Source organism: Amblyraja radiata, chromosome 10, assembly GCF_010909765.2.
Source record: "Amblyraja radiata isolate CabotCenter1 chromosome 10, sAmbRad1.1.pri, whole genome shotgun sequence".
NCBI lineage: Eukaryota > Metazoa > Chordata > Chondrichthyes > Rajiformes > Rajidae > Amblyraja > Amblyraja radiata.
The window spans coordinates 52,580,153-52,591,327 of NC_045965.1; the positions used below are offsets into that span (position 1 = coordinate 52,580,153).

Below are 11,175 nucleotides of genomic sequence, written 5' to 3' on the forward strand. Positions count from 1 at the left end.
TTTTCCAAGCTATTATACTTCCAGCAAATACCCCAACATACATTTAAATGCTAACGCAAATTCTAAGGCCAACGAAGCACTGGGAGCCCTGCATGACGCCGTCAGTGAGTTCCAGACCAAATCTCCTGACAGCTTTATTGTGGTGGCCGGGGATTTTAATCACACCAGCCTTAAGACTGTGCTCCCAAAATTCAAGCAATATGGGGATTTTGAGACCAGGGGAGAGAACATCTTGGACTTGGTTTACACCAACACCCCAGAGGCTTACAAGGCAGACCCACGCCCTCACCTGGGCCACTCTGACCACATTTCAGTGTTTTTAACACCAGCCTACAGATCACTGCAAAAACAAGTCAGAGCGGAGAGAAAACACACCAGGGTCTGGCCAGAGGGAGCAGACTCAGCACTGCAGGATTGCTTCCTGCACACTGACTGGGATGTGTTCAGGACAGCAGCATCCTATGATGACCTCATCAACATCGAGGAGTACGCAGAAACTGTAACCAGCTACATTGCTAAGTGCACCGAGGATGTCACTGTCATTAAAACCTTCACTGCACGTGGAAATGAAAAGCCATGGATGACAGCAGAGGTGCGCTCGCTGCTGAGGGCCATTGATGCAGCCTACAGAGCCGGTAACACAGCCGCTCTTCGATCTACCAGGACTGCACTGGAAGAAGGAATCAAGGCAGCGAAACGTGCCTATGCAAAGAAAATCCAGGGACACAGGAGACACCAGGAGGATGTGGAAGGGAATCCAAACACTGACGGGGTACAAGGCAAGGCAGCAGGAAACTGACACCGACACTTCTTTTCCAGATAAACTGAACAATTTCTTTGCACGTTTTGATGCAGCAAACACCACACCCAAGGGGAGAGCCAGCCCCTGCTTACAAACCGACCAGCCAGTCCTGATCATAAACTCAATGGACACACGGAGAACCCTGTCTAAGGTCAACCCGTGGTTAGGCCCCCTCCAGTTTGCCTATCGGCCCAACCGTTCCACAGAAGATGCCATCTCTACCACGCTGCACACAGTACTCACTCATCTGGAAAACAAAAACACCTACGCCAGAATCCTGTACATTGACTTCAGCTCAGCCTTTAACACCATCATCCCACAGAGACTTGTGGAGAAACTAACCCTGCTGGGCCTCAACACCACCCTGTGTCACTGGATCTTGGACTTTCTGACAGAGAGACCGCAGTGTAGATGATATGTGCATGTACCTTTAATATAGTTACCTCACCACTACTAACCACTCCCCATATCACAAGTATAATTACAACCTCCCCACCCACTGTTCTCTCTCTAGTTCCCGTGACAGACCACGTACAGCTAGTGCTCATTGTAATGTTACAGTATGTAACAGTATGAATAAACGAAGTAAAGTTACAGTGTGTTGATGACACTTCCTTACATGGTGTCATATCTCCTACCCTTGCGCCTCCTATTTATCGGTTGTTTCTTTACTTTTGCCCCAGTTTCCCGTTCCCTTTCTCTATTTCCTCGTTATAGCCACTTCTTGCCGCAAGCCCGATGTGCTTGTTTTCGATTCAGACATTGCCCATCGTTGGGATGTCTTTAGACGTGACTTCGACCACTATGTCACAATCGCCCATCCTGCCGCCACCCCTGAAGTCAAAGCTTCTCTGCTTCTCAACCTGGCTGGTCCCGATGCCCTGGAACGGTCTGAATCATTCGTCTACGCTGCGGGTGACACTGCTCAGGACCCGGTATGTTTATTGGCTAAGTTTACCGCGATGTGCGACATCCCCTCTAACTGCATCTTAGAGCGTTTTAAACTGTTCGGGCGGCGTCAGAACTCGGGTGAATCTATTGAGAATTACGTCGCTGCGCTGCGACACCTGGCCAGGCGGTGCCGCCTTGGCACGCTGACCCCCGATGAACTGACCAGGGACATTATGGTTTATAGTCTACGCGATAAAAAGCTGAGGGCTGAACTTTTGCGGAAGCCCGGCCTGTCTTTTGACGAGGCTATGCACGCCTGCCGTCTGGCCGAAGCTGTCACCTCGGCGGTGTCACCGGCTGATCACGATATTAACTTTGCCAGCGTTGCTAGCCGTCGGCGGTACACGGCCCCGCCACGACCACGGGGGTCCGGCACTGCTCCAAGGGTAGGCACCCCACAGCGGTGCCCCAATTGCAACTTTGCCACTCATCAATTCAATGTGTGCCCTGCCTTGGGTAAAACATGCAACTACTGCAGGAAACTGAACCATTTCTCTGCTGCCTGCCGTTCCCGTGGGAAGCCTGTTGCTGCTCCACGGCGTATGTTAAACAACTTGGTGCAAGCTGATAGCGCGCTCGGTTCCCAGAACCAGCCTGACGAACTCCCTATGTCTGACTCGGATTCCTCCCAGGGGGAGACCAGCATATTTTCACTGTTGGATGCACCTGCTCTGATAACGGACCCTTCAGTTCGTGTAACTGGGAACAACTCGACCTTCACCGCGAAGATTGATACTGGGGCGGTCGCAAATGTAATGTCAACAAGCCTCTTCAGGAAGATAAGGGCTAATGAGCAAGTTACTTCTGATCGCTCCACTTTGCATGCTTACGGGGGAGGAGTGCTCGTTCCTGTGGGAAAGGCAACTCTGCGCTGCAAGATACTGGAAACCTCTCGCCCCCTCACTTTCTATCTTCTCGATTCCAACTGCATCACCCTGTTGGGCATCCAAGCATGCCAGGACTTGGGCCTAGTCTCCTTCCACCGTGACATCCACAAGGTGCAGGCCCTTATGAACCCGTTGATCGAATATCCTGACCGTTTTGATGACGAGCTGGGCGAGCTGCCCTGCAACTACAAGATTGTTGTCGACCGCAAGGTCGATCCAGTGATCCGTCCACCACACTGTGTCTCCTTCGCCATGAAGGATAAAGTTGAATCGACGCTGCATGGCATGGTAACAATGGACATCCTGAAGGCGGTGAGCGAACCCACCCGGTGGGTCTCCACCATGGTTGTTGCCGCGAAAAAGGACAAAAGCGAGATACGCATTTGCATCAACCCCAAAGACCTAAACCTTGCCATCAAACGCCCGCATTACCCCATGCGAACAGTAGAGGACGTCGCTGCACAGGTTGGCCCGGCCACAGTCTTTTCTGTTCTCGATGCCAAGAGCTCCTTCTGGCAGATACCGCTCGATGAGCAGTCCTCCCACCTGACAACTTTCAGCACCCCCTTCGGCAGGTTCCGGTTCCTCCGAATGCCATTCGGGATCAACTCTGCTAACGAAGTGTTCCAACGGACAATGGAACAACTGTTCGCCGGTCTACCGTGTGCCATCATCGTTGACGATATCCTGGTCTATGGTAAGGACGTCGCTGAGCACGACTTCAACCTCCGCCAAGTCCTGGACCGGGCCCGGAAGATCAACTTGAAATTGAACCCCAAGAAATGCCGATTCCGCGTCCCAGAGGTCACATATGTTGGACATGTATTCACAGCCTCGGGGCTGAAACCCGACCCGCAGAAGACGACTGCCATCTCCGGGATGTCTTCACCCACTGACGTGCCCAGCCTGCAACGTTTCCTGGGCATGGTCAACTACCTGGGGAAGTTCATCCCCGACCTCAGCGAGCTGAGCGCGCCCCTGAGGGACTTGACTAAGAAGGACACTGCCTGGGCTTGGTTCCCTCAACACCAGAAAGCTTTCGACGTCCTGAAATCCAGACTGATCAGTACCCCCACACTCAAAATTTTTGACCTGAAGCATCCCATTGTCATCACCTGCGACGCCTCTCAGTTCGGGCTCGGTGCAACTTGTCTGCAGCTCCACGACGGCCTGCAGCTGCCTGTTTCCTACGCGTCCCGCACCATGACCCAGGCCGAGCAACGCTATGCTCAGATAGAGAAGGAGTTGCTGGCTGTGGTGTTTGCCTGCTCGAAGTTCAAGGACTACATTCTGGGCAACACTTTCACCATCGAAACCGACCACCAGCCGCTTGTCACCATCCTCAACAAGCCGATCCATGTTGCCTCGTCCCGACTGCAGCGCATGATGCTGCAGCTCCAGCGTTTTACTTTTGAGATTGTCTATCGTAAGGGCAAAGACGTGTTCGTGGCCAACAAGCTATCCCGCGCACCGCTGACGTCCACCGATCGCCACCCCTATGAGATGTCTGACCTGATGGTGCTCAATGTGAATATTGTCCCTTCACAGCAGATGCAGTCCCTGGTCCAGCACACTGCCAGTGATCCTGCCCTGCAACAGCTTGCTGCCGTCATCCAGCAGGGCTGGCCCGACCGTCGTTCCGCTTTGCCGGCTGGTGCCGTGCCCTACTTCCTGGTCCGTGATGAGCTCGTACTGCACGACGGCGTGATTGTGAAGGGACACAAGGTTGTTGTGCCTGCTGCACTGCACGACCACTATTTTCAGGCCGCCCACCGCGGTCATCCTGGGGCCGAGGCCACTTTGTCTCACGCCCAGAGCCAGTTCTACTGGCCTGGTATGGCTCAATACATCCGGGAGAGGGTCTCTTCGTGTTCCACCTGCAACAGTCTCGCCCCCCACCAGCAACGACAGCTGCTTCTACAGCAGCCTGCACCCGAACTACCCTGGATGGCGGTTGCCACTGACATTTTCGAATGGTGAGGCAAACACTTCCTGGTCCTCGTCGACTCTTACTCCAACTGGTTCGAGGTTGACCAGCTGCGCTCCCTCATCTCTTCGGCCGTTATCGATAAGCTGCGCTGCCACTTCGCTACCTTCGGCTCCCCGGCCAGCCTGCAGTCGGACAACGGCAGCCAGTTCACGAGCGCCGAGTTCCGAGCTTTCGCGTCCAGCTGGAACTTCCACCACTACACCAGCAGCCCTGAGTACCCGCAGAGCAACGGTCTTGCCGAGCGCGCCGTCCGCAGTGCAAAGGACTTGCTGGAACATAGTCGCTTGTCTCGTTCCGATTTTTACCTTGCCCTCCTTAACCTTCGCAACATCTCCCGCGACCCTGCCATGTGCTCCCCTGCTCAGCGGCTCATGTCACGCACCACCAGGCCCCCGATCCCGATGGCCCAGCGCTCCCTCATGCCCTCCGTCCTCAAACCCGCTGTTGTCCAGGAACGCATTGCCCTTAAGCACGAGGTCCAGAAGCGCTCCCATGATAAGTCCTGCCGCCCCCTTCCGCGCCTCTTCCCCGGTCAAGTCGTCCGCATGCAGTCCCCCTCCGGTCACTCCAGGCTCGCCACCGTCGTTGGCTCCGCGGGCTCGCCTAGGTCCTATCTGGTTGACCATGTGGGTACAGTCTACCGCCGGTCCCGCCAACACCTGCGGCTCGTCAACGAGCCTCCACCACCGCCCACGGACCCCTTTGCTCCTCCGCTGCAGTCTCCTGCTCCACCCGCCGCTCCTCGCATGCCTCGGTCGCTGCCTTCTCAGCTCTATCAGTCCTCTCCTCCTCCGGCTCAGCCCCCCTCGCCTGCCCGCGCGCTGCCCGCCGCTGCGCCCGCGTCCCCTCCTTCTTCTCCGTCTCCTCCCAGCTCCCCTGTTCCAGTTCGGCCACCTGCACCTGCACCTGCACCTGCTCCACTTTTTCCTGCAGGGAGGGAGGATGGCGAGATGCGAACCCGGTCAGGACGTGTTGTCAAGCCGCCTGTCCGTCATGGCGACTTCGCGTAACCGTGTATAGCGAATGAGACGTGGTCGCCCTGTCACTACCTTGTTGCTTTTGTTTCTAAGGGGAAGGATGTAGATGATATGTGCATGTACCTTTAATATAGTTACCTCACCACTACTAACCACTCCCCATATCACAAGTATAATTACAACCTCCCCACCCACTGTTCTCTCTCTAGTTCCCGTGACAGACCACGTACAGCTAGTGCTCATTGTAATGTTACAGTATGTTACAGTATGAATAAACTAAGTAAAGTTACAGTGTGTTGATGACACTTCTTTACACGCAGTCAGTCCGTGTTGGCAAGAACACCTCGGGCTCGATCACGTTGAGCACCGGCTCCCCTCAAGGCTGTGTGCTCAGCCCGCTGTTGTTCACACTGCTCACACATGACTGTGCTGCCAGATTCAGGGACAATAAGATCATAAAATTTGCAGATGACACAACAGTGGTGGGACTCATCAGCGGAGATGATGAATCGATGTACATGGAGGAAGTGAAACAACTAGTGGACTGGTGCGGTAACACCAAATTAGCATTAAATGACAAAACAAAGGAGATGATTGTCGACTTCAGGAGGTCGCAGCCAAAACACACACCCCTCAACATCAGTGGCACCACGATGGAGAGAGTGGAGAGCATAAAGTTCCTCGGAGTGCAAATTACAGACAGTCTCACCTGGTCCAGGAACAACACTGGGATTGTCAAATGGGCCCATCAGCGACTGCACTTCCTAAGGAAACTCAAACAGGCCTCACTCCCCACCAACATCCTCAGGACTTTTTACAGGGGCATGGTGGAGTTTGTACTCACGTACTGCATGACCACGTGGTACTCCAACTGTAATTGCTCAGACAGGAAGGCTCTGCAGAGGGTAGTGAGGGGAGCAGAGAGGATCATTGGCATCTCCCTACCCTCGGTACAAGAACTGTTCCAGAGCCGCTGCCTGAAAAAAGCTCTGAGAATAGCTAAGGACAAACTGCACCCCTTCCACACACATCTGGATCTCCTGCTATCAGGCAAGAGATACCGTAGCATCAAAGCCCGGACTACCAGACTGCTAAACAGCTTCCTGCCACAGGCTGTGAGGCTGCTAAGCAGTCACTCCACCCGATTCTGCGGCTTTGCACTGACATTTTAATAACTCTGGCACTGGCCACTCAAATCAGCTGCCCTGGACATTTTAATGACTGTTTTTACTGTATTTTCATGTTGCTGTTTTACCTGCTTTTAACCATTTATACTGTTTCATATGGGACTGGATTGATTTTACTGTTATTATGTTTGAAATGTTTAAGTTTTATGTGCAATGCCCTGGCACACCGGTATTCCCTGGGAAACGTCTTCTCATTTTGCACTGTACAATTGTTGCTTTGCAAGATGACAATAAAGGTTGATTTGATTTGATTTGATTTGATTTGAAACAGCGCCCCAACAAGCTTGCAGAGATCATGGGATACAGAAGCAAGCGAATCACATATTGGATCATCTGGATTTTCGATCAATTGGATTTTTATAATATAATCATTCTGGAGAAAGGTCCAGACCCGAAATGCTGCCTGACCCACTGAGTTATTACAACACTTTTTGTTTGTTCAAGATTCCAGAAGTTCCTGGTATATCCATTTTTCACTACATATGTTCCGCTGTGACACCAATTATATTTCTCACTAATGGAGACCCCTCTTGGAATTCTAAGTGAAGAGATTAACAAAGTTTTGCATATCACACAATGAGAAATGGATTTACTATAGAAATTACAATTTTTCTAGTCAAGTAGCTAATTTGAAATTTGGATCATTATAAATTTAGTTTCAACAAGTGTTTTTTTTTGTTGAAGCAGAAAAAATGTAAGAATGAACTGCAGATGCTGGTTTAAACCGTAGACACAAAAAGCTGGAGTAACTCAGCGGGACAGGCAGCATCGCCGGAGAGAAGGAATGGGTGATGTTTCTGGTTGAGACCCTTTTTCGGACTATCTTTTTTTTGTTGAGTCGGTATGCACCAGTAAGACATTTCCAAAAAGTTAAATCTGTTCAAAAATTTGGTTTGGTAAATTATTTTAGAATATAGTATTTTAATAATGTTTCAGATTTAACGTGTTGTTTTATATGGTTTAGTTAATTGTTTATTACATTACTTTACTGGACTTTATCTTGTACTAAGCGCGAGTCGCGTTATCCCCTTTGTATCTGTACACTGTGGAAGACTAGATTGTAATCATGTGTTGTCTTTTCGCTGACTGGTTAGCAGGCAACAAAAGCTTTTCAATGTACTTCGGTACACGTGACAATAAACTAAACTCATAACATTAGAAGTTGACTGATCATGAAATTAAATCAGAAGAGGGGGTTATATTGATGGACAAGAATTGTTGATTTTTTAATTAACATGCGTATCAGCATCTTTTTGAGTACAAAAATAGCACTGGTTTCCACTGATTCTACTTTTAGGTTTAGTGAGTATGTGATACTGAGCATGCATATCGAGCTCATTTCAGTTCCTCATACAGCTGATCTTCAGGGTGCATGCCCAGATTGCTAGAGGCAGGCAAGAATAATGTCTGGTTTCATGGGTTTTTTTAACAAATCCCAGCTTCCCCCCACATGCAGGCCCAGTCCTTTCACTCACGAGCTCTGACTGCGACATTGGGCGAATGTTTTGATTGAGCTTGCTGAGAAACCAAGCTAATCTCACGTTGCGGGATATCCGATATTCCTTCTTCATAAGCAGGAAAACCTGTCCTGCTTCTTCCACCTAGGAAAAATATAATACACATAAATATCCGACAACACAAGAAAATCATTGTCCCACTAAAACATTGGACCAGAAAGGGCCATTAAATCCCACTTTTGCCATCATTCATTGTTTATTTGTTATCCAGCTTCACTCAATATTCTTGCATATAAAAGGAATTGTCAATTAACAATCGATCTAGAATCAAGTGATACTTGCAGCAGATCATTCTGATTTTCAACTATCCCATTACCCACAGACCTTTTTTAGAGGTCCACTCTGCACCGACTAGTAATCACCCCATACACTAGCACTAGCACCTCGTACCCTAGCACACCAGTTTACAATATACAATTTTTACCGAAACTAACTAACCTGTACGTCTTTGGGGTGTGGGAGGACACCGGAGTACCCAGAGAAAACCCACACACTCTGTGACACCCACACACAGGGAGAATGGACAAACTCACACAGACAGCACCCGTAGTCAGGATTGAACCCAGGTCTCTGGCACTGTAAGACAGCTATACAGTGGAGAAACAGGCCTATCAGCCAACATGTCCCATCGACATTAGTCCCACCTGCCTGCATTTGGCCCATATCCCTCAAAACCTGTCCTCTTCATGCACCTGTTTAAATGTTTCTTAAACTTTGCGATAGTACCTGCCCAAACTACCTCCTCCAGCAGCTTGCTCTATGCACCCACCACCATACATGCTGACCGGCAGAACATGCAAACTCCGGTGACAGCACCATAAATCGTGATCACAAAAAGTTAACGTGAGAGGCAGCATTCTTCTAGCTGCATCACTGTGCCAACCTCGCAGCAGATTTTTACTTCAAAATGGGCAGCATGGTGGTGCAGCAGTAGAGTTGCTGCCTTACAGCACCAGAGACCCGGGTTTGATACTGACTACGGGTACTGTCTGTACGAAGTTTGTACGTTTTCCCTGTGACCTGCGTGGGTTTTATTCCGGTTTCCTCCCAGACTCCAAAGACATACAGTTTTGCAGGCTAATTGGCTTGGTATAATTGTAAATTGTCCCTAATGTGTGCAGTGTTAGTGTGCACGGATCGCTGGTTGGCACAGACTCGGTGGGCCGAAGGTCTGTTTCCGAGCTGTATCTCTAAACTGACCTATATTTTGTGTTAGCAGAATGTAGCCTTCTTAATACCTACATGCTAGACATCATTATTGTTTACTTCTAAATGTGAAAGTCAATTAACCAATATTAGAGGAAATCAGTGAATTACATGTGTAAAGAATATAATGAAATCCCCACAAAAGAGAATAGATGAAGATCTAGAAAAATATATAACAATTAGTAGTCAGCAGAGGACTTTAAAGGGAAAATTTTACATCTCCAATAATGAATTTTGTAAAAGTAAATAGGGGTAATGCAAAAGATATTATTGATCTCGATTTCCAAGAGAACTTCAATTAGGCAGCCAAAAATATGGTATTGAATAAACTCAGAATGTAAAGAACATAGGAATCATTCAACCCCACCCACAATATAGGGGTACACAGCCATCATGCCCCATATGCTAAAGGAATCCAGGAATCATGCCACCCCTAATGCCCAGGGAACAGAGGAACTGTAACTCATCTGCTCCCCACCAGAGAAAATGCCCCCCTTCCACATCCAGGAAATACAAACTCTGCACACCATGATGTCACTTCCATCTTATGTACACAGGACCACAGGACACCTTACCCACACTGTACCGAGCACACAGTCAACATCGCCCCCACAATGAGCACACTTGGACCATGCCTCTCACCTTGCCATCTGTGTACTGCCTCTGCACCCTTACCCTGGATGCTACCTCCTCCACACACCCACTCCATTCACTGCCTCTTCATCCTTGCACATGACAGTTCCAGCCCTCAGTAGACTGTGCCTCGCTATCCTGTATGCACCATGCCCACCAAACCAATGCACAGCTTCCCCACCCCACTCAGTGCACATCATGACCACCACCGCACCCTACTCCGTGTTTCCTGTCCCTCCACCCGGAGTTTACCCTGGCCCTTCCACCCCATATACATTGTCCCTCCACCCTGTGCACCCCCTGTGAATACCCTGTGTCTCCCCCACCCACCCTGTGCGTATCATGTGTACACCCTCTGGCTCCTCCATCCTGTGCATATCATGTGTACACCCTATGGCCCCTCCATCCTTTGCTTACCATGTGAACACACTGTACCCACTCCACCCTGTGCACATCCATTCCCCATCCACCCCGTGCACACCCTGTATATGCGTTGTGCCCCACCTCCCTGTGCCACCCATGTGTATACCGTGCCCCCTAAACCCTGTGCACACACACTGCCCTCTCCACCCTGAGTATACCATGTACACACCCTGTGCGTCTCCCACCTTGTGCCCACCATGTGTGCAGTGGTCCACCCCACCCTGTGTGCACACACCATGTGTTACCCTGCACCTCGTCCAACCTATACACACACCATGTGTACACCCTGTGCCACCTCCACCCTGCGCACTCCCGGCCGGCCCCCGCCCAGTGCAGCTGCCATCCGCGCCCTCACACACACACACACAGCGTAAGCCAATGTTTACACACCGCTGACAGCTCCCTCCCTCCCTCCCATTGCAGCGCCGGTGCCCCAGGCTCGGGCTTACTGTACCTCCGAGTCTCTCTCGCCGCCGGACATGCTCGGTGCCCGATCTCATGCCGGGACCTCCGCCCGCTTTCCCCGCTCCCGGTGTTGCTGCTGCCGCTGCTGCTGCTGCTGCTGCCGCTGTCGCCTCCTCACGGCCCCGAGCCGCCTGACC

At 50.7% G+C, this 11,175-nt stretch overlaps 1 protein-coding gene across 5 annotated transcripts in view; it reads right to left on the reverse strand.

Moving 5' to 3' along the window:
• szt2 (SZT2 subunit of KICSTOR complex) overlaps positions 1–11,175 on the reverse strand; it is a 198,604-nt gene extending 187,429 nt beyond the window's left edge. For all 5 annotated transcript variants that reach the window (XM_033028842.1, XM_033028843.1, XM_033028844.1 and 2 more), the window contains exons 1-2: positions 11,028–11,175; positions 8,270–8,395 (exon numbers count right to left, since the gene is read on the reverse strand). In XM_033028842.1, the coding sequence (XP_032884733.1) occupies positions 8,270–8,395; positions 11,028–11,054 (153 nt within the window). In that variant the 5' untranslated portion in view covers positions 11,055–11,175. The remainder of the gene's footprint in view (positions 1–8,269; positions 8,396–11,027) is intronic.